Here is a 22009-nt window from a genome sequence, read left to right as displayed (position 1 = left end):
AATATCTATGGACAAAAGTGCCATTGCAGGAGCTTTGGGATCCAGATAGCAGATTATGATATTCTAGTACATTTGAAGACCAAGGAAAGCCGCTTTAAGAAGACAGGCTCACACCTTAGTAGCAAACACACTAAGTGCAGACTCAGCAGACCTATAAGCATCCACATTTCTCTGTGGACTTGGCTCCAACCCCACATACCCGAAGCACTGAAGCTCTTGTCCAAAGTCCTTCCATGAGCTTCACCCACATACAGACTGACTGCAGAACCCACAGAAGACCAGGACCCAATCAATCCTACATAACCATGGTCCCTAAGGTAGTTACACCAGTTGGGAGCCTAAGATGAGAGTGTCTTTACCTAATAAAATGAGTCTTTAAAGACAAGAAGACAAGACTGCTCCTTTAAATAAGCAAAGACCAATGCAAGACTATGAAGATCATGAGGAATAAGTCAAACATGACCCCACAAAAACAAAAAGAGAGAAAAAAAATCCCCAACATAGAGCCATTAACAGGCCCTAAAATAATGAAGATCCATGTGCTACTTGAAAAAAATTCAAAATAATTACGTTTGTTTGTTTGTCTGTTTTGACAAGAGTCTCGTTCTATCACCCAGGCTGGAGTACAGTGGTGTGATCTCAACTCACTGCAACCTCCACTTCCCAAGTTCAAGCGATATTGTCTCAGCCTCCCAAGTAGCTGGGAATACAGGCACGCACCACCATGCTCAGCTAGTTTTTGTATTTTTAGTAGAGACAGAGTGTCACCATATTGGCCAGGCTAGATTCAAACTCCTGACCTCAGGTGATCCACCCACCTCGGCTTCCCAAAGTGCTGGAATGACAGGTGTGAGCCACCACACCTGGCAAAATTCAAAATCATTGTCTAAAAAAAAAAAGCTAAATAAGCTTCAAGCAAATACAGATAAATGACAAAATGAAATCAGGAAAACAACACATGAACAAAATTAGAAGTTCAATAAAGAAATAAAAAACACACAAAAATTCTGGCTCTACGAAGTAAAATAATTGCACTGAGAATTTTAGTGGACAGCTTCAATGCAAGACTCAAGCAGAAGAAAGAACGAGTGAACTCTAAAACAAATTATTTGAAATTATTATTAGATGAACAAAAACAAAAAGGATGGAAAAAGTGGAGAGAGCATATGGAACTTACAGAAAATCATCAAGAAAACCAATGTACGCATTATAGAAATCTCAGAAGGAGGCAGAGCTTGCAGTGAGCCAAGATCACCGCCACTGCACTCCAGCCTGGACAACATAGTGAGAATACATCTCAAAAAAAAAAAAAAAAAAAAAGAAATTACTCATTTTGCAAACGGAATCTTTGTATACTCTGACCTGTATCACAAAGAGAATTCTGAAAGCAGCTAGAGAAAAACATCTTGTCCCATATAAGGGAGCCTGCATAAGACTATCAATGGATATCTCAACAGAAATCTTGCAGGTCAAGAAACAGTGGGATGATTCAATGTACTGGAAGAAAGAGAAAGACCAAAATGAATACTTTACCCCCAAAAAACTGTCCTTTAAGAATAAAGGACAGGCTGGGTGCGGTGGCTCACGCCTGTAATCCCAGCACTCTGGGAGGCTGAGGCAGGCAAATCACCTGAGGTCAGGAGTTCAAGACCAGCCTGGCCAATGTGGCAAAACCCCATCTCTACTAAAAATAAAAAAATGAGCCAGTGTGATGGCAGGTGCCTGTAATGCCAGCTGCTCAGGAGGCTGAGGGAGGAGAATTGTTTGAACCCTGGAGGCAGAGGCTGCAGTGAGCTGAGGCCCCATCATTGCACTCCAGCCTGGGCACCAAGAGTAAAACTCTGTCTCAAAGAAAAAGAATTAAGAACAATGTTCCCATCTGATCATTTCAGCTGTGGCCTGGCACTCTTCTGAGAGCCCAGCCCCAGGTACTTGCAATCAGCCCTGGCACTGCTGTCGCTTTAGCATTCTGCAGTTGCCTGAGCATTCTTCCTGCCCCTGCCTAAGTTTTCTGCCAGTTGTGTGGGGGCCAGCCTGCCCCTCTCTATCACAGCCAGCATCTGAACCCTGGGTACCTGAGGACACATATGCCAGCCAGTTTCTGATCCAGTCCCTCCAGTACTTATGCATACCATCCAGAACACCATTTGGGATCTGAGAATCAAGAAAATGGCTAGCCCAGTCCACCACTGGCACCTGATCACTCCCTCTGGAGACTAAGGCTGTGCTGACCCAGGCGGCCGACACTACAGCAGCTGAAACCCACCCTCCTGTGCTGAAAGGTGAAGCTGCTTCCCCTGTGTACACAAAGTAGCAGCGTTCCTGCATGAGAGAACAGGCAAGCCACAGGGCTGTCTGTATTGGGCTGAGGGAAGAGGTCCTACCCTGAGGTTGCTACTATGAAGAGTCATCAGACAGGCATTTTCAATGGCTCTTGGCTACATTATGACCTGGAGGTAGATGACAGTGTCTGTCTGAACTAACAGTCATGAGCTCTGTGGGACAGGGGTAGGATAGGGAAACAGATCATGTTCCTACCTACATAGGAGGCAGAGCTGGTACAGCTCCTCCCTCCCTACAGAGACCTGTGAGCATTTCAACAGGAGATACCCCAGCCACCCCTGTAAAGGCTACTGTTCACGTTCATCTTGAGATGTTGGTGGGTAAGCTTTGTGGTCCAGCTCTGCCCAGCTTTGTCTTCCCCTCTGGGCTGAACAGGCAACTCAGAGTCTAGGCATTACATAGACCAGCCTATCACCTGAAACAACAGAGACGAAATCACAGTAAACAAAGATCAAACACACACCATCTGCTTCTGCCATAGCTGGCTCTTACTCATAAGTGCCACTTACTGGCATGGAGGTTAAAGGGCACAAAACAATAAAAAGTCTACTGACAGAAGGGCACAGGGCTAAAGAAACAAAGCCAAAGCCCCCTACCCAATAGATGTTATAGTTACACCCACAAGGGGGGAAAGCCCCATCTAAATTAAAGTAAATTCAAAAACAAGAAGTGACAACTTTCCCAGATGAGAAGAAACCATCATAAGAACTTTGGCATCATGAATTAAAAAAAAAAAAAAAAAAAAGAAAAGCAGAATGTTTTGACACTACCAAAGGACGCACTAGCTCTCTGGCAATGGATCCTAACCAACCAAAATGACAATTCTGAAATGAAAGATAATGAATTCAATATATGGATAAGGAAGCTCAATGAGATCCAAAAGAAGACTGAAAATCATCACAAAGATATCAGAACAATGCAGAATGTGAATTAAGTACAGATATCTTTAAATTAAAAGAATGGAATTTCTAGAAACGAAAAACACACTGAAGGACCGATTTACAGTTGAAAGCTTGAATAATAGGCTAGACTAAGCAGAAGACAGACAGAAAATAGAATCCCAGTGCCTTCTGGCTTGTAAAGTTTCTTCTGTGAAGTCTGCAGTTAGTTTAATGTGATTTCCTTTATAGGTGATTTGAAAATTCTCTCTTGCTTCTTTCAGAGTATTTTCCTTCTAGTTGACTTTAGATAGTCTGGTGAAGTTCATCTTGCAAAGTATTTCCAGGTGTTCTCTGAGCTTCTTGCATCTGGATGTGTACCTTTCTAGCAAGGCCAAGAGAGTTTTTCTGATTATTCCCTCAAATATGTTTCCAATCTTTTTACCTTCTCCTCTTCTCTCTCAGGAATGCCTACAACTCATAAGTTGGGTTGCTTTACATAATTTCCTATTTCTTGACCTCTTATTTATTTAAATTTTCTTTATTTTTTTACCTGTGTTCGTTCAAAAAACCTGTTTTGTTTTTTGAAAAGATAAAAAAATTGATATGGTGCTAGGCCAGGCACAGTGGCTCATGCCTGTAATCTTACCACTTTGGGAGGCCGAGACAGGTGAATTGCCTGAGCTCAGGAGTTGGAGACCAGCCTGGGCAAGATGGGGAAACCCTGTCTCTACTAAAATACAAAAAATCAGCTGGCCATGGGGGCAGGTGTCTGTAATCCCAGCTTCAGTAGGCTGAGGCATAACAATTGCTTGAACCTGGGAGGCAGAGGTTGTAGTGAGTCAAGATCATGCCAGTGCACCCCAGCCTGGACAACAAAGTGAAACACTGTCTCAGAGAAAAAAAAAGAAAAGAAAAGAAAGAAAATTGATGTGGTGCTAGCTAGATTAACCAAGAAAAAACAGAGAAGATTCAAGTAAGCACACGCACAATCAGAAGTGATAAAAGTGACATTACAACTGATACCACAGAAAACAAAAGATCATCAGAAACTAATAAAATATCTCTATGCATACAAACTAGAAAACCTAGATAAAATCGTTAAATTTATCCCTCCCTGCTCAGATGTGGCTCGAGCTGGAGGTGCACAGGGCGAGATGCCGCAGACCTTCAACCCAGAGCAGCTTGGAGCCAGTGAATAATAGCTCTTCAAGTCTGCAATAAAAAATGGCCTCTTCTAGAGAACTGTTTGAACCCGGGAGGCAGATAATGCAGTGAGCTGAGATGGCGTCACTGCTCTCCAGTCTGGACAACAGAGCGAGACTCTGTCTCAAAAAAAAAAAAAAAAAAAAAGTCCTCTTCATGGCTTAAATTACAAAAGTAAACTAAAAGACTTACATGTTTTTCTTTACCCGAACTCATTCCTTACATGTAGACGCAATCTTTTCAGCATTTGCTTTACTGGTTTAGTAAAAGCCAGGAAAAACAACTTTGTGGTAACGAGAATGTTATCCAACTGTATGTTGTTTACCTTATTGTAAATACTGGTGAACAGCTGTCAATAATGGTTTCATATTCCTTAAAAAAAAAGAAAATGGATAAATTCCTGGAAACATACAACCTCTTAAGACTGAACCAGAAAAAAAATAGATATCCTAAATAGACTCAGTAATAAAATAGACTCAGTAATGAAATAGACTCAGTAATAAAATAATTTCAAACAAACAAACAAAAAAACAAGAACAAATGGGTTGACAGCCAAATTTTGCCAGAAGTGCAATGAAGAGCTGGTATCAGTCTTACTGAAACTATTCCAAAAATTTATGAAATTTTTCGATTGGAAGAATCAATAACATTACCAAGACCATATTAACCAAAGCAACCTAAAAATTCACCACAATTCCTATCAAATTACCAACAACATTTTTTATAGGATTAGAAAAAAACAATCCTAAATATCATATGGAACCAAAAATGCATCTAAATAGCCAAAGTAATCCTAAGCAAAAAGAACTAAGCCAGAGGCATCATGCGTCTGACTTCAAATTATACTATAATGCAATACTAAATAAACCAGTATGGCATTGGTACAAAAACAGACTGATTGATTAATGGAACAGAATAAAGAGTCCATTGCTAGGAAGGATACATCTAAAAAAGGGAGAAAAAAACTGAAAGAAAAGAGAATAAAGAACCAGTAATAAAGCCACATGCCTACATCCAAGTGATCTTTGATAAAGTTGGCAAAAATAAACAATGGGGAAAGGGCATTCTATTTAATAAATGTTGATGCGAAAACTGGCTACCCATAGGCAAAAGAATGAAACTGAATCCCCATCTCTTATCATATGCAAACTTTAACTCAATATGCATTAATGACTTAAATGAAACACTAGATGCTATAAAAATCCTAGAAGAAAATGTAGGAAAAACTCTTCCAGATATTGGCCTAGGCAAATAATTCATAAATTAGTCCTGAAAAGCATATGCAACAGAACCAAATATACACAAATGGGACTTTAAAGAGCACAGCAAAAGAAATAATCAACAGAGTAAACAGACAATCTACACAACAGGAACAAAATATTTGCAAACTTTGCATCTGAAAAAGGACTAATACACAGAATCTACAAAGAACACAAACAACTCAACAACAACCAAGAATAAACAACCCCATTAAAAAGACCACAAAGGATATGAACAGACATTTCTCAAAAGAAGACATACAAGTGGCCACCAAACATGAAAACTTGCTCAACATCACCAATCATCAGAGAAATGCAAATTAAAGCCACAATAAAGGCCGGGCGCAGTGGCTCACACCTATAATCCCAGCACTTTGGGAGGCCAAAGCGAGTGGATCACCTGAGGTCAGGAGTTTCAGAACAGCCTGACCAATAAGGTTAAACCCCAACTCTACTAAAAATACAAAAATTAGCTGGGCTTGGTTGTGAGCACCTGTAATCCCAGCTACCCCAGAAGCTGAGGCAGGAGAATCGCTTGAACCCAGGAGGTGAAGGTTGCAGTGAGCTGAAATCATTTCACTGCACTCCAGCCTGAGTGACAGAGCGAGACTGTCTCAAACACACACACACACACACACACAAACACACACACACAATATCATCTTACATAGTCAGAATGGCTATTACTGCAAACACAACAGATGTTGGTGTGGATGCAGAGAATAATGAATGCTTATTCACTGTTGGTAGGACCATAAATTAGCACAAACTCTATGAAAAACAATATAGAGATTTCTCAAAGCACTAAAAATAAAGCTACCATTTAACCCAGTGATTATACTAGGCATCTACCTGAAAGTAAACTTTATATAAAAAAGTCACTTTCACTCATATGTGTATTACATTCCTACTCATAATAGTAAAGTCATGGAATTAACCTAAATGTCGATTAACAGTGGACTGGGCCGGGCGCGGTGGCTCAAGCCTGTAATCCCAGCACTTTGGGAGGCCGAGGCGGGTGGATCACGAGGTCAGGAGATCAAGACCATCCTGGCTAACACGGTGAAACCCCGTCTCTACTAAAAAAATACAAAAAACTAGCTGGGCGAGGTGGCGGGCGCCTGTAGTCCCAGCTACTTGGGAGGCTGAGGCAGGAGAATGGCGTAAACCCGGGAGGCGGAGCTTGCAGTGAGCTGAGATCCGGCCACTGCACTCCAGCCTGGGTTACAGAGCGATACTCCGTCTCAAAAAAAAAAAAAAAAAAAAAAAAAACACAGTTGACTGGAATTTTTAAATGTAGTGCATCTACACCATGAAATACTACGCAGCCATAAAAAAAAGAAATCATGCTCTGTGCAGTAACATGGATGGAGTTGGGGGCCATAATCCTAAGTGAAATCACTCAGAAACAGAAAATCAAGTACCACATGTTCTCATAAGCAGGAGCTAAACAATGAGTACACAAGGACATAAAGATGTAAACAATAGATAACAAGACTCCAAAAGGCAGAGATTGGCAGGAGGTTGATGGTCAAAAAATTATCTACTGGTAGTGAGATGTGATCACGGCACTGCACACTAGCTGGGACAACAGAGTGAGACCATGTCTCAAAAAAAAAACAAAAACCAAAATGATCTGTTGGGTACAAAGTTTACTATCTCAGGATAGTTACACTAGAAGCCAAACCTCACCATTATGCAATATATCTATTTGACAAATATGCACTTACACCCTCTGAATCTAAAATAAAAAACAAAAGAAGTTTATAGTAGTAAATACCTACATCTCTTAAAAAAAGATCTCGCCTGTGCATGGTGGCTCATGCCTGTAATCCCAGCACTTTGGGAGGCCGAGGCAGGTGGATTGCCTGAGGTCAGGAGTTCAAGACCAGCCTGGCTAACATGGTGAAACACCGTCTCTACCAAAAATACAAAAAAATTAGCTGGGTATGGTGGTGCATGCCTGTAGTCCCAGCTACTCAGGAGGCTGAGGGAGGAGAATTGCTTGAACCTGGCAGGCGGAGGTTGCAGTGAGCCGAGATTGCGTCACTGCACTCCAGCCTGGGTGACAGAGGGAGACTCCATCTCAAAAAAAACCAAAAAGATCTCAAATAAACAACCTAACCTTACACCAAAAAAAAAAAAAAAAAAAAAAAAACAAATTAGCAGAAGGAAAGAAATAACAAAGATTAGAGCATAAATAAATGAAATAGAGAATAAAAAAAATTTTAATCGGCCAGGCACGGTGGCTCATGCCTGTAATCCCAGGAGATCTCTTGAGGCCAGGAGTTTGAGACCAGCCCAGCCAACATGGTGAAACCCTGTCTGAACTAAAAATACAAAAATTAGCCAGGCGTGGTGGCACGCTCCTGTAATCCCAGCTACTCAGGAGGCTGAAGCAGGAGAATCGCTTGAATCCGGGAGATGGAGGTTACAGTGAGCCAAGATTGTGCCACTGCACTCCAGCCTGGGCAACAGAGTGAGAATCTCAAAAAATAAAACAAAAAAAAATCAATTAAGCTGAGTTGATTTTAGGAAAAAAAAATCAAAATCAAAGCCCTTACCTTGACTAAGGGCAAAAATAGAGAACATGTTAATAAAACAAGAAATGAAAGAGAAGATATTACAACTTATTACAGAAATTTATTTCTTGGCCGGGCGCGGTGGCTCAAGCCTGTAATCCCAGCACTTTGGGAGGCCGAGATGGGCGGATCACGAGGTCAGGAGATCGAGACCATCCTGGCTAACATGGTGAAACCCCGTCTCTACTTAAAAAAAAAAAAAAAATACAAAAAACTAGCCGGGCGAGGTGGCGGGCGCCTGTAGTCCCAGCTACTCGGGAGGCTGAGGCAGGAGAATGGCGTAAACCCAGGAGGCGGAGCTTGCAGTGAGCTGAGATCCGGCCACTGCACTCCAGCCTGGGTGACAGAGGGAGACTCCATCTCAAAAAAAACCAAAAAGATCTCAAATAAACAACCTAACCTTACACCAAAAAAAAAAAAAAAAAAAAAAAACAAATTAGCAGAAGGAAAGAAATAACAAAGATTAGCGCATAAATAAATGAAATAGAGAATAAAAAAAATTTTAATCGGCCAGGCACGGTGGCTCATGCCTGTAATCCCAGGAGATCTCTTGAGGCCAGGAGTTTGAGACCAGCCCAGCCAACATGGTGAAACCCTGTCTGAACTAAAAATACAAAAATTAGCCAGGCGTGGTGGCACGCTCCTGTAATCCCAGCTACTCAGGAGGCTGAAGCAGGAGAATCGCTTGAATCCGGGAGATGGAGGTTACAGTGAGCCAAGATTGTGCCACTGCACTCCAGCCTGGGCAACAGAGTGAGAATCTCAAAAAATAAAACAAAAAAAAATCAATTAAGCTGAGTTGATTTTGGGAAAAAAAAATCAAAATCAAAGCCCTTACCTTGACTAAGGGCAAAAATAGAGAACATGTTAATAAAACAAGAAATGAAAGAGAAGATATTACAACTTATTACAGAAATTTATTTCTTGGCCGGGCGCGGTGGCTCAAGCCTGTAATCCCAGCACTTTGGGAGGCCGAGATGGGCGGATCACGAGGTCAGGAGATCGAGACCATCCTGGCTAACATGGTGAAACCCCGTCTCTACTTAAAAAAAAAAAAAAATACAAAAAACTAGCCGGGCGAGGTGGCGGGCGCCTGTAGTCCCAGCTACTTGGGAGGCTGAGGCAGGAGAATGGCGTAAACCCAGGAGGCGGAGCTTGCAGTGAGCTGAGATCCGGCCACTACGCTCCAGCCTGGGGGACAGAGCGAGACTCCGTCTCAAAAAAAAAAAAAAAAAAAAAAAATTATTTCTTACAGAAATAAACAGAATTATACTGGACTATTATGAATAATTATAAATCAACCAATTTGACAACTTGGAAGAAATGGTGAAATGACTAGAAAGATATAACCTACCAAGACTGAATGGAGAATAAATGGAGAGTTTAAAGAGACCAATAACAAATAGAGAAACTAAAGAAGTAATTTTTCAAAACTCCAAAATATAGCGTAGGACCAGATTACTTCATGGGTAAATTCTACCAAACATTCAAAGAAATTTTAATATAAAACATCCTCAAATTCTTTGAAAAAATAGAAAAAAGAGGTAACACCTTCAGAGTCATTTTATGAGGCAGCATCCCCTTGATATCAAAGCAAGAAAATATACTTCCAAGAAGAAAATTATAGGCCAGTATCCTTGAGGAACACGGTGTTTGAATTAAATCTAAATAAATCTGCTTACAAAGAATCAATTCTCAGCAGAAACTTTTCAAAATGAAGAAAATGTAAAATTCTCACACTAGATTCTGGAGAAACACTCATTTATAGCCTCTTTGTCAGATATTGTTCCTGAAACTTACATTAATTGAGGAGTTCGCTTGAGCAGCAGTTTCTTCATCTGCTGGGAGCTGATATATCTGGACGCCATTGCTAATCAATTCACTCATTATCTTACTCTTAAACATCTGTAAATCATGTTTAGAAATCGTGTCTGCTTTGGTAATCAGTGGTACAATGTCCACCTATTAAAAAAGAAGACAAATAAAATCTCAGCATCAAGGATTCATTGTTCATCCTATAGTTTTTATAGTAAAGCTTCACAATCCTTGGCAACAAATTGCCTAACTAGATAATCACTGGCTGTCATGCCCTTCTTAAAAATTATTTTCCAAAATTATCAATACTTTTGAAGATTCATCTTTTATCCAAATTCAGGTTTAAAAGTCTCAACCTTGTTTCTCTTCTAAAAATCCCTTACACTTCTACACATATGGAGTTAGTAGAATGTAAATAGTAAGACAATGTAAATTATTTTCAATTTTATTTCTTATTAAGCTGAGTGATGAAACAAATTGAAAGAACTTTCATCAAAATTGTGGAAGGGACTTTGTCTACTTTCTACATCACTTATTCCAACAATCAATCTTAATTAATGTCTCATTTTCACACACTCTTGCCCCACCTAGATGTGTTTGCAGATAGATTTGCTTTTGTTTTTCAAAGATCACCTAAAAAGAATATAGATTGGTTACCATATTCTTTTTTTTTTTTTTTTTTTTGAGACAGAGTCTCGCTCTGTCGCACAGGCTGGAGTAGACTGGTGCAATCTAGGTTCACTGCAACCTCTGCCTCCCAGGTTCAAGCAATCTCCTGTCTCAGCCTACCAAGTAGCTGGGATTACAGGCGCATGCCACCACACTCAGCTGATTTCTGTATTTTTAGTAGAGACAGGGTTTCACCATGTTGGCCGGGCTGGTCTCATACTCCTGACCTCAGGTGATCCACCCACCTTGGCCACCCAAAGTGCTGGGATTACGGGCGTGAGCCACTGCACCCGGCCTGGTTACCATTTCTAAAGGTGCGTGTGTATGTGTGTGTGTGTGTGTGTGTGTGTGTGTGTGTGTGTGTATAAGAACACCTTGCGAACAAATATGTTCATTTTTCTTTTGTAAAAAGACATTATTTCCACATGGGAAGTTAAATATTTGCATATTTGAGGTCAAATTTTTACCCACAAAGTCTTTTCCTAGTGCTTCAATATGATCACTCCTGTCCTTTGCATTTGCACTTAAATAACTAAACTTTTTAGAAAATAACAATATACAAAATTATAAAATGTTTCATTACCGTTAAAATATCTTATTAAATCATAGCGCCACAAAATCAATATCTGTAATATAGTAGAAATATAAGAATATAAATTTTAGGCAGACTGCTTTCGTTTTAGATTGCTCAAAGCACATTTTTAAAAAAATCCATGGACAGGCTGGGCACGGTGACTCATTGTCTATAATCCCAGCACTTTGGGAGGCCGAGGCGGGTGGATCACCTGAGGTCAGGAGTTCGAGATCAGCCTGGCCAATATGGTGAAAACACTGTTTCTACTAAAAAATACAAAAATTAGGCCAGGCGCGGTGGCTCAAGCCTGTAATCCCAGCACTTTGGGAGGCCGAGACGGGCGGATCACGAGGTCAGGAGATCGAGACCATCCTGGCTAACACAGTGAAACCCCGTCTCTACTAAAAAAATACAAAAAACTAGCCGGGCGAGGTGGCGGGCGCCTGTAGTCCCAGCTACTCGGGAGGCTGAGGCAGGAGAATGGCGTGAACCTGGGAGGCGGAGCTTGCAGTGAGCTGAGATTCGGCCACTGCACTCCAGCCTGGGCGACAGAGCGAGACTCCATCTCAAAAAAAAAAAAAAAAAAATACAAAAATTAGCTGGGCATTGTGGTGGGCACCTATAATCCCAGCTACTCGGAAGACTGAGGAAGGAGAATCGCTTGAACCCGGGAGGCTGAGGTGGCAGTGAGCCGAGATCAAGCCACTGCACTTCAGCCTGGGTGACAGAGTAAGACTCCATCTCAGAAAAAAAAAAAAAGACAGAGAAAGAAACGGAAATTTTCTATGTCAGTAATTCCTCAGGTGTTCAAATGTAAGGGGAAAGGCATTCATTGCAAGGAGAACTGACCAACTTGAAAAAGAAGACAAGCAGGGCACAGTGGCTCACGCCTGTAACCCCAGCACTTTAGAAGGCTGAGGCCAGCAGATTACTTGAGCCCAGGAGTTCTGGACCCATCCAGACAATATGGCAAGATCCCCGTCTCTGCAAAAAACTAAAAATGAGTCAGGCGTGTGGGCACACACCTGTGGTCCCAGATACTCGAGGCTGAGGTAGGAGGATCCCTTAAGCCTGAAAGGTCGAGGCCCCTGTGAGCCTTGTTCATGCCACTGCACTCCAGCCTGGACAACAGAGGGAAGCCTTGTCTCAAAAAACAAAAAAGAAAGACAGTAGCCACATACTCTATATATTGGTTTTGTGAAAATTTAGATATTTTATGTATCTGGAAAATGGCTTCATGGTAACAGGTGACCATGAAATTAAGAGTGTGTATCCTGGCCAGGCATGGGGGCTCATGCATGTAATCCCAGCACTTTGGGAGGTTGAGGCAGGCGGATCACCGAGGTCGGGAGTTCAAAACCACCCTGACCAACATGGAGAAACCCCATCTCCACTAAAAATACATAATTAGCTGGGCATGGTGGCTCATGCCTGAGGCAGTAGAATCACTTGAACCCAGGAGACAGAGGTTGCAGTGAGCCGAGATCCCGCCATTGCACTCCAGCCTGGGCAACAAGAGCGAAACTCCGTCTCAACAACAACAGTGTATATTCCTGACTATTGAATGTACTACTAATTAAGAACCTGAAGCAGCTCTTAATTTAACAAGAAATCTAATTTATTTCAAGTACTTAATTACATCTGAGATTAAATACAAAGTCTCTTTTCGGTTTGAACAATACATAGTAAAAGTGGAAACTCCTTGGATAAAGGGAACCCAAATTAGAACCTTTTCTCTCTTCAACTAAATAAGTTGTCTCCAACTAAGTAAAGTTGAAGACAGCATGTTTTGTCAGGGCTGAGTACAGAAAAGAATCTGACAATATAATAATTTCCATTATATCTATCTATATTGGCCTTCTATTTTTTAAAAAGAAGACATACTTTTAACCCTTTCTTTTTTTTGAGAGAGAGAGGGTCTTGCTCTGTGGCCCTCTCTGCAGTGCGGTAGCATGATCACAACTCACTGCAGCCTCAACCTCCCAGGCTGAAGCGATCCTCCCACCTCAGCCTCCTGAGTAGCTAGAACTACAAGTACATGCTACCATGCCTGGCTATTTTTTGTAGAGACAGGGCCTCACTATGTTGTTCAAACTCATCTAGAACTTTCAGGCTCAGGCAGTAGGGTGCAAAGGGGACTCTGGAAGCCAAGTGTCAAGTCTCAATTTGTCCAAGATATCCTGCCCAAGATAACAACAACCTGTGTTGGGCAAGTCACTTAACCTGTGAATCTCAGACAAAGGAAAGAGCAGTAAATACTTCTACGTTCTTTCTTCTGGAGATGGAGTTTTCTCTTGTTGCCCAGGCTAGAGTCCAATGGCACGATCTTGGCTAACTGCAGCCTCTTCCTCCCAGGTTCAAGCGATTTTCCTGCCTGGGATTACAGGTGCCCGCCACCATACCCGGCTTGTTTATTTTAAGGCTCTTGTTGCCCAGGCTAGAGTGTAGTGGTGTGATCTCAGCTCGCTGCAACCTCTGCCTCCTGGGTTCAAGCGATTCTCCTGCCTCAGCCTCCTGAGTAGCTGGGATTACAGGCACCCACCACCATACCCAGCTAATTTTTTGCAATTTTAGTAGAGAGAGGGTTTCACTGTGTTGGCCAGGCTAATCTCAAACTCCTAAACTCAAGTGACCCACCCACATCAGCTGGGATTACAGGCATGAACCAACATGTCTGGCTCGAGGTTTTATTCTAATTCTAAAAGTTTCATTATCTCAATGGGGTAGTAAATAGATTGCACTTTAAGATACAGGGAAGGTAATAATCCAACATTTTGATATGGGGGAGGTAGTAATTCAACATTTTGTAAAACATGGCAACTTTTTTGTGGACTTGATTTTCAAATGCAGTGTATCCTTGAACAACACAGGTTTAAGCTGCGTAGGCCCACTTATATGTGGGTCTTTTTCAACCAAATGCAGAATGAAACCTGCATATATGGAGGCCCAACTTTTCATATACCCAGGTTCTGCAGGGCCCACAGTGGGGGCTTGACTATGCCAGGATTTTGCTAACAATAGGGGTCCTGGAACCCATCCCCTATAGTATATGTCCTATACATATACCATAGGACAACCGGACTATTTTTACAGTTTTAAGAAACGTAGATTTGCCAAGTCTATGAGCCTTTCCAGATCATTTGTACTATGCTTACATAGAAACCCTTCTTAGAGGGGGTCTAATATACAGGAAATACTTACATAGAATATTTTGCATATTAGGACCGGGCACAGTGGATGCCGCCTGTAATCTCAGCACTTTGGGAGGCTGAGACAGGTCGATCACCTGAGGTCAGGAGTTCAAGACCAGCCTGGCCAACATGGCGAGACCCTGTCTCTACTGAAAATACAAAACTTACCCAAGCATGGTGGCGGGTGCCTGAAATCCCAGCTACTTGGGAGGCTGAGATAGGAGAATCACTTGAACCCACGAGGCGGAGGTTGCAGTGAGCTGAGATTGTGCCACTGCACTCCAGCCTGGGTGACAGAGCAAGATTCCATCTAAAAAAAAAAAAAATCCGCTTATTAGTTTCTCTTGCACAACTTCAAAATTGTTTTAAATGAACACATCTTTATGTCAGCAATATGCTACATTAAAACAATTAATATCCAAATATATAAACAAGTATATAGAAGAAACTTATTGTACTTAAAGGCACTTATTATGAAACACTGAAAAAAAAAGAACATCTCCAATCAATGGTGACAGCTACAACTGAGGACAAACTTTATTTCAGGAACATACATGTATCACTTTTCATCCTAACACTCATCTAGCAAAGTAGGTTTTTTTGGTTTATTTGTTTCTTTTTTGAGACAGGGTCTCTCTCTACCAACCAGGCAGGAGTGCAGTGGCACCATCACGGCTCACTATGGACCTCGGCCTCCCACGCTCTAGTGATCCTCACACCTCAGCATCCCAAGAAGCTGGAAATACAGGCATGCACCACCATGCCTGGTTAACTTTTGTATTTTTTGCACAGGCAGGGTTTTGCCCTGTTGCCCAGGCTGGTCTGAAACCTAAGCTCAAGAGGTCTGCCAGGTGTCAGCCTCCCAAAGTGCTGGGATTATGGGTGTGAACCACTGCACCAGGCCCTAAGTAGATGTTAAAATCTCTAGTTAAGACAAGAAACTGAGGCATCATGAAGATAAGGCTACAAGTTTAAGAACTGGGAGGGCTGGAAGCCCACAGATTCCTTAGATTTGAGCTCAGTGTACCAAACCAAGGGGGCAGGGAGTGCTGACTTAATGTTAGCTGGCAGGCTGGTGCAGGTTTGCAGCAGAGTTTTCAATGATTTATGGGAAATAGTAAGAACATGAAAGTTTTTTTTTTTTTTTGAGACCGAGTCTCACTGTGTCACACAGGGTGGCGTGCAATGGTGCGATCTCAGCTTACCGCAACTTCGGCCTCCAGGGTTTCAGTGATTCTCCTGCCTCAGCCTCTGGAGTAGCTGGGATTACAGGTGTATGCCACCACGCTCAGATAATTTTGTATTTTTACTAGAGACGGGCTTTCAGCATGTTGGCCAGGCTGGTCTGAAAGTAAACTTTTCCATAGAGCTAAATGATTCCCCATTTAAAGATCTTTTATTCTGAGAGATTCTGTTCTTTCAAATTGTTTGAATGGAAATATCCTCTTGTTAAATGAAATGATGGTGATAGGAGATAGTGGTGTGTTACTCTTTTTATTAGCTGTACCTGGTAGAATTAAAAAATCAGCATTTCTATTGTAGCCTCCTAATTTGGGGAAAATATTTCTTTAGAAATCTAAAAGTCTGGAACTTCCCATCATTATGCCTCCCCAGAATAATAGAGGACTTTACTTAAAACACAGATGACCCTCAAGATTCTCTCATTAATCTCTACCTTATTCTGTTTGGGTTAAGACATTTAGGGATTGTGAAATGAGAATAAAGTGAGTTTAAGCAATCCAAAACCACGTGCTGACTCTGGATCCTCGAAGATTACTTTCTTCGGAATCTTTTTCATCTGTTAACTTTCCTTTGGGCTCAAACTGTCTTTTCCTAAATCAGTCACATTTGGAATAGTACTGCTACATGGCAATCACTATCATAATAAACTAACTTGAGGTCTCCAATAATCAGCTTTCATTTAAAGTCTCTTTCAGGTTGACAAAATAAAAACTTTCAATATTTTGTCTACCCACTTCCAAAAGAAAATGAGTCTATACATGTACAAATATATGTGATTATATATGTATATACACACATGTGATTTTGATCAGCCTATTTATAAACTACTTGAAAAACAAGTTGATTTGTAAATTCATTTATTAAATCATTAGTTTATAAACTACTTGATTTTTGCAAGTAGTTTATAAACAGGCTTATCAAATTGAACAAATTTCTTAAAATAATTTCACTGTGTAGATGGCAAATAAGTTATTTACTCTTCTTATTAGCATATCTTATTTTTACCCATCCTCCTTTAGCAAGCATCTAAGTTAAACTATTTTATGTCCACAGCTATACAACGAAACATCACTTTCAGTCACAACATATTAAATTCACATTGAAAACTATAAAGAGATCCAGTTACCTTTAGTCTTACATGTACTTATATATACTTTTAATACACTACTTGATGTTTTATGGTGCACAAACACAGAGCTCTTGCAGGATATATAACTATGAGAATACTTAGACTGTATGCTTATTAAATGGTTCGAAACTCTCTTTTTTAAAGAAAAGTTCATTTTTTTTTTTTTTTTGAGATGGAGTCTCACTCTTGTCGCCCAGGCTGGAGTGCAATGGCGTGATCTCGGCTCACTGCAACTTCTGCCTCCTGGGTTCAAAAGATTCTCCTGCCTTTTTTTTTTTTTTTTTTTTTTTTGAGACGGAGTCTCGCTCTGTCGCCCAGGCTGGAGTGCAGTGGCGCGATCTCGGCTCACTGCAAGCTCCGCCTCCCGGGTTCACGCCATTCTCCTGCCTCAGCCTCCCGAGTAGCTGGGACTACAGGCGCCCACAACCGCGCCCGGCTAATTTTTTGTATTTTTAGTAGAGACGGGGTGTCACCGTGGTCTCGATCTCCTGACCTTGTGATCTGCCCGCCTCGGCCTCCCAAAGTGCTGGGATTACAGGCGTGAGCCACCGCGCCCGGCGATTCTCCTGCCTTAGCCTACCGAGTAGCTGGGACTACAGACATGCACCACCACGCTTGGCTAATTTTTGTATTTTTTAGTAGAGATGGGGTTTCACTATGTTGGCCAGGCCTGTCTCAAACTCCTGACTTCGGTTGATCCGCCCGCCTCAGCCTCCCAGAGTGCTGGGATTGCAGCGTGAGCCACCGCGCCCAGCCAAGAAACGGCAATTTTAAGAACTTAAAATTCTTAAGGCCGGGCGCAGTGGCTCACCGTGGTAACCCCACACTTTGGGAGGCCGAGGCAGGCGGATCAACCGAGGTCAGGGGTTTGAGACCAGTCTGGCCAATATGGAGAAACCCCCTCTATACTAAAAATACAAAAATTAGCCTGGCATGATGGCGGGAGTCTGTAATCCCAGCTACTGGGGAGGCTGAGGCAGGAGAATCGCTTGAATCCGGAAGCCGGAGGTTGCAGCGAGCCAAGATCGCACCATTGCACTCCAGCCTGGGCAACAACAGCAAGACTCCGTCTCAAAAAATAAAACAACTTAAGCATACAGTAAAGTACTCTTTCCATGCCCCAATGTTAAAAGGTCCATTTATTATAGACTACTTGTTTCAAAAAAAAAATCGAAAATTGGTAAAAAATTCTGCTTAAATTCCATATTAAACTAGGATCAAAAGTTATTTTTAGCTCTTCTTGTTTCTTAAATACTTGAAATGTGCTGCTACTTGTTTTTCTTACATATTTATTCATTCAACTAACTTTGGGTGGAAGGTACTTACTAGTTTAAAAGTCCTTTCTGACAGTGGAAATAACATAAAAATATTTGCATAAAATACACTCAATGGTTCTCAAAGAGTATCTGAGTCTAATCAGCCTATTAACCTTGGTCTGAATAACCAACAACAAATGTGAGCTTTTTGTCACATCTGTGTATTTTCCCCTGTAACCTGATACCTACATTTTAAATGCATTTTTAAAAAGTTTCATTTGGCCCTATGATAATTATTTCCCCTGTAAAAAGCTACATGATTTTTGTTTAAGAGCAAATGAGAAAGAGTATCTGGTCCATGAAAAAAGCTAAGTGGAAAGATCAGCCCCCTAAAGTTTGTAACCAATAACAAGACAAACTCCAATGCTACCTTGTTCATGTAGTCAACAATATGTGAGTCGAAATAAACTAGTGAGCTATACATTTCTGATACATACCAATTTACCAATCAACAGGAGGGGAAGAAATCGCTCAAATGTGACTGCTGTTAACAAACATCTGAATATCAGACATAGTCTCTATTAAAATCGTAACCTATCAATTTTGAAATCATTCCTTCGACTTTTGTTTTGTTTTTAATCACCCCATAAAAAAAAAAAAAGCAGCCTCTTCCCGGGTTCACGCCATTCTCCTGCCTCAGCCTCCTGAGTAGCTGGGACTATAGGCGCCCGCCACGATTGCGCCACTGCACTCCAGCCTGGGCGACAGAGCGAGACTCTGTCAAAAAAAAAAAAAAAAAAAAAAAAAAAAAAAAAAAAAGCAGCCTCTTTTAAAATGTAAATTCCCCCCTTTTTCAAAGTAACTTACCTAGGGAAATTTAATGCATTAAAATAAAACCTAACAGACAAACCAATTACAACATTAAAAAAAAAAAAAACCTAAAATGATCAGTAACACAAACCAATAGCTCCAGTTTAACAAAGCATGTGTTTTTAATCTGTTATGGGTATCCTATTATATTAATAAGCAACGATGTTTAAAAGTCATCCCAATGCCTAAAACACCGCCATAAACACAACATACTTGTCCTTTACTCCAATGAAGCTGAAACTAGACTCGAACTCAGACATTTCCCCCCTTCCTGGCACACTGAAATATACGAGGGGGAATCCAAGAAATCAGGCATGTTAAGTGCCGGTAACTTCTTCCAGAATAGGGTCAAATTCGTGTTTATCCGCAAATGTCACAGTCCCAGTAAGTCTGCAAATTCTCACCAGCGCTGGAGTACAAAGAGGCCTGACCACGGAAACACCTGACCCAGCATCACCAAGACAGTGGGAAACGCAACCCTCCTCGGGTCGGAGCCGGCCCCAGAGCATCGGCTGCAGCGACGGTGGGGACAAGAGGTGGCCGCTGGTCTCGCGGGTGCGGCGGACAGGGTCCCACACCCCCGGCCCGCCTCCCGAGAACCAAGAAACCTGTCAAGCCGGCCGAGACCCACCCTCCGCAGCCCCCTCGCGCTCCCGCCCAGCCCGGTCCCAGCCCGCCCGACCGCTCCCCGTCTGCCCCGGCCTCCCGGCTGCACTCTGCCACCTCATTCCTCCCCGGCTGCCTCGCGGCACCGCCACCTCCTCCCCGCGACCTGGGCTCGGGTGGCCCCCGCCCGGCCCGACCACGCCAGTCCCCCCGCGGCCTCCAGTCCCGAGCTCCAGCCGCGCGCTCCCCGGCCTCGGCCTCCGCGCTCGCCCCGCTCGGCCGCTCCCGGCCCCACTCCCCAACGCCGGCTACCTGGAGGCAAGCGCAGCACTTCATCCAGGTCCCAGGTCGCAGACGGCCCGTGGTCCCGCTTCTTCTCCAGCTCCACATGGTAGGCGCAGATGGAGAGCAGGATCCCGGCGGCGGCGCACACTGCATGTCGGTTACTCTCTCCCACCGCTGCACAGACACTCTCAGCAGGACGGGCGCCGCCACCTTCCTCCCTCCGCCGCTGCAGCCGACGCTGCCTCCCTCCGCCTCCCTCCGCCTCCATCTCAGACCGTCTGGGTCCCACACAGCCGCCACCGCAACAGCCACCGCAACAGCCGCCGCCGCCGCCGCGCCCCATTGGCTCGGTCGCCCGCTCCAGCCCCGCCCCGACAGGCGTGCGGCCCAACCGCCCTGAACCGAGTGAGGCCCGCGGGGCTGGGAAGGCGAGCGCTGGCGCGGAGGGAGGGGGCGGAGCACGCAACGGCCGGGACGCCGGATGGCCGGCAGAGACTGAGGACGCCGGGCAAGGCGCGCTCCAGGCTTGGGGCCCGGGGAGGGGTGGGACCCGGGAGGGAGAGGGGCGGGGCGGGGAGGGGCGGGGCGGGGAGGGGCGGGGCTGGGCGAGGCCGGGCGGCTGGCGCCGGAGGGACTTAGGGGACCGGTGCAAGGAACACATTGCAAGGATGCTACTGTGGGTGACTGGGCGAGGCCTCGGCCCTTCCCTCCGAATTCCCATCCTTTTTCCCTTTTTCGTCGTTATCACTTGATATTTCTGACCCAATCCAAATCAACCCTGGCCAATGCTCGGAACTTTAGAGCCACACTCCTATGACCTCATCTTCCCACTACCACCTGTAGGCACTTTGTGTTCAACCTGCGCGAAACTTTTTTTTTAATGTGCAAAACTATGTTCTAAATTAAAAAACTGTTTTTATAAAATGATTTATGGGCCGGGTGCGGTGGCTCACAGCCTGTAATCCCAACGCTTTAGGAGGCCAGGCAGGTGGCTCACTTGAGGTCAGGAGTTCAAGACCAGCCTGGTCTACATAGTGAAACCCCATCTCTAATAAAAATACAATACAATACAATAAAATAAAATAGCCGAGTGTATTGCTGAGCGCCTGTAATCCTAGCTACTCGGGAGGCTGAGGCATGAGAATTGCTGCAACCCAGGAGGCAGAGGTTGCAGTGAGCTGAGATCGTGCCACTGCACTCCAGTCTGGGTGATAGAGTGAAAGACTCAACAACAACAACAAAAACTTACGAATGCCTTGCTTCTCTGTAATCTGAATTTGAGGTGGTTTGCCATAATTCAAATCATATAGAAAAATATAAAGATGAGCTAATACAATCAGGACAAAGAAAACCAAAAGTCAGAATAAAATGAAAGGCCAGGAATAAGAACACAGATAAGCAGGCTATCGGGGCTTACAAAATTATTAAAATTGCGTCGTAAATTTGGCTCTGAGCTTCCTGGTGGCCAAAACTAAAAGGGAAACAAATGTATATGCTTTCTCACTGTCTTCAAGAAGAAACACAGTGTTCTTGGAGATTTTCAGTGTTTCCCTGGTTGCAGCTTTCAATTTTTCAGGGGCTTTATATAGTGATTTTGAGTAATAAGCAATATCCTTGTAATCGTTATCTCTTGTTGGGTAAAAATTGCCCCCAATTCAGCAGCTTAATAAACAATAACCTTTTTTTTTTTTTCTCACAGTTTCCATGGGCTAGGAATCTGGGTGAGGTTAGCTGTGTCCTCTGGCTCAGGCTCTCACCAGGATACCATCGAGCTGTCATCCAGGACTGCAGCTCTCTCAAGGCTTCAGAATCCTCTTTCAAACCCCCTTCTGCGGCTGCTGGCAGGCCTCAGGTCCTCTCTGGCTGTGGGCTGGAGACATCCAGTGTTTCACCATGTTGTCCAGGCTGGACTTGAACTCCTGACCTCAGGTGATTCACCCGCCTTGGCATCCCAAAGTCCTGGAATTACAGGCATGAGCCACCGTGCCTGGTTTTTTTCATTTGATTATTTTGTTTTTTGTTTTTAGCTATAAGGTCTAGTTCTGTCCCTCAGGCTGGAGTGCAGTGGTGCAACCATGGCTCACTGCAGCCTCTATCTCCTGGG

The 22009-nt window shown here is 43.2% G+C and overlaps 1 protein-coding gene across 1 annotated transcript in view; it reads right to left on the bottom strand.

Moving 5' to 3' along the window:
• The window catches only part of LOC139362634 (uncharacterized), a 59384-nt gene extending 37711 nt beyond the window's left edge, over positions 1–21673 (bottom strand). Inside the window, exons 1-3 of the mRNA XM_071094144.1 lie at positions 21663–21673; positions 19933–20539; positions 10069–10230 (exon numbers count right to left, since the gene is read on the bottom strand). Of these exons, the coding sequence (XP_070950245.1) occupies positions 10069–10230; positions 19933–20539; positions 21663–21673 (780 nt within the window). The remainder of the gene's footprint in view (positions 1–10068; positions 10231–19932; positions 20540–21662) is intronic.
• Positions 21674–22009: the final 336 nt, after the last annotated feature.

Source organism: Macaca nemestrina, chromosome 4 (assembly GCF_043159975.1).
Source record: "Macaca nemestrina isolate mMacNem1 chromosome 4, mMacNem.hap1, whole genome shotgun sequence".
NCBI lineage: Eukaryota > Metazoa > Chordata > Mammalia > Primates > Cercopithecidae > Macaca > Macaca nemestrina.
Note: the sequence above shows the minus strand (reverse complement) of the source record. Positions and strands in the feature narration are given on the sequence as shown.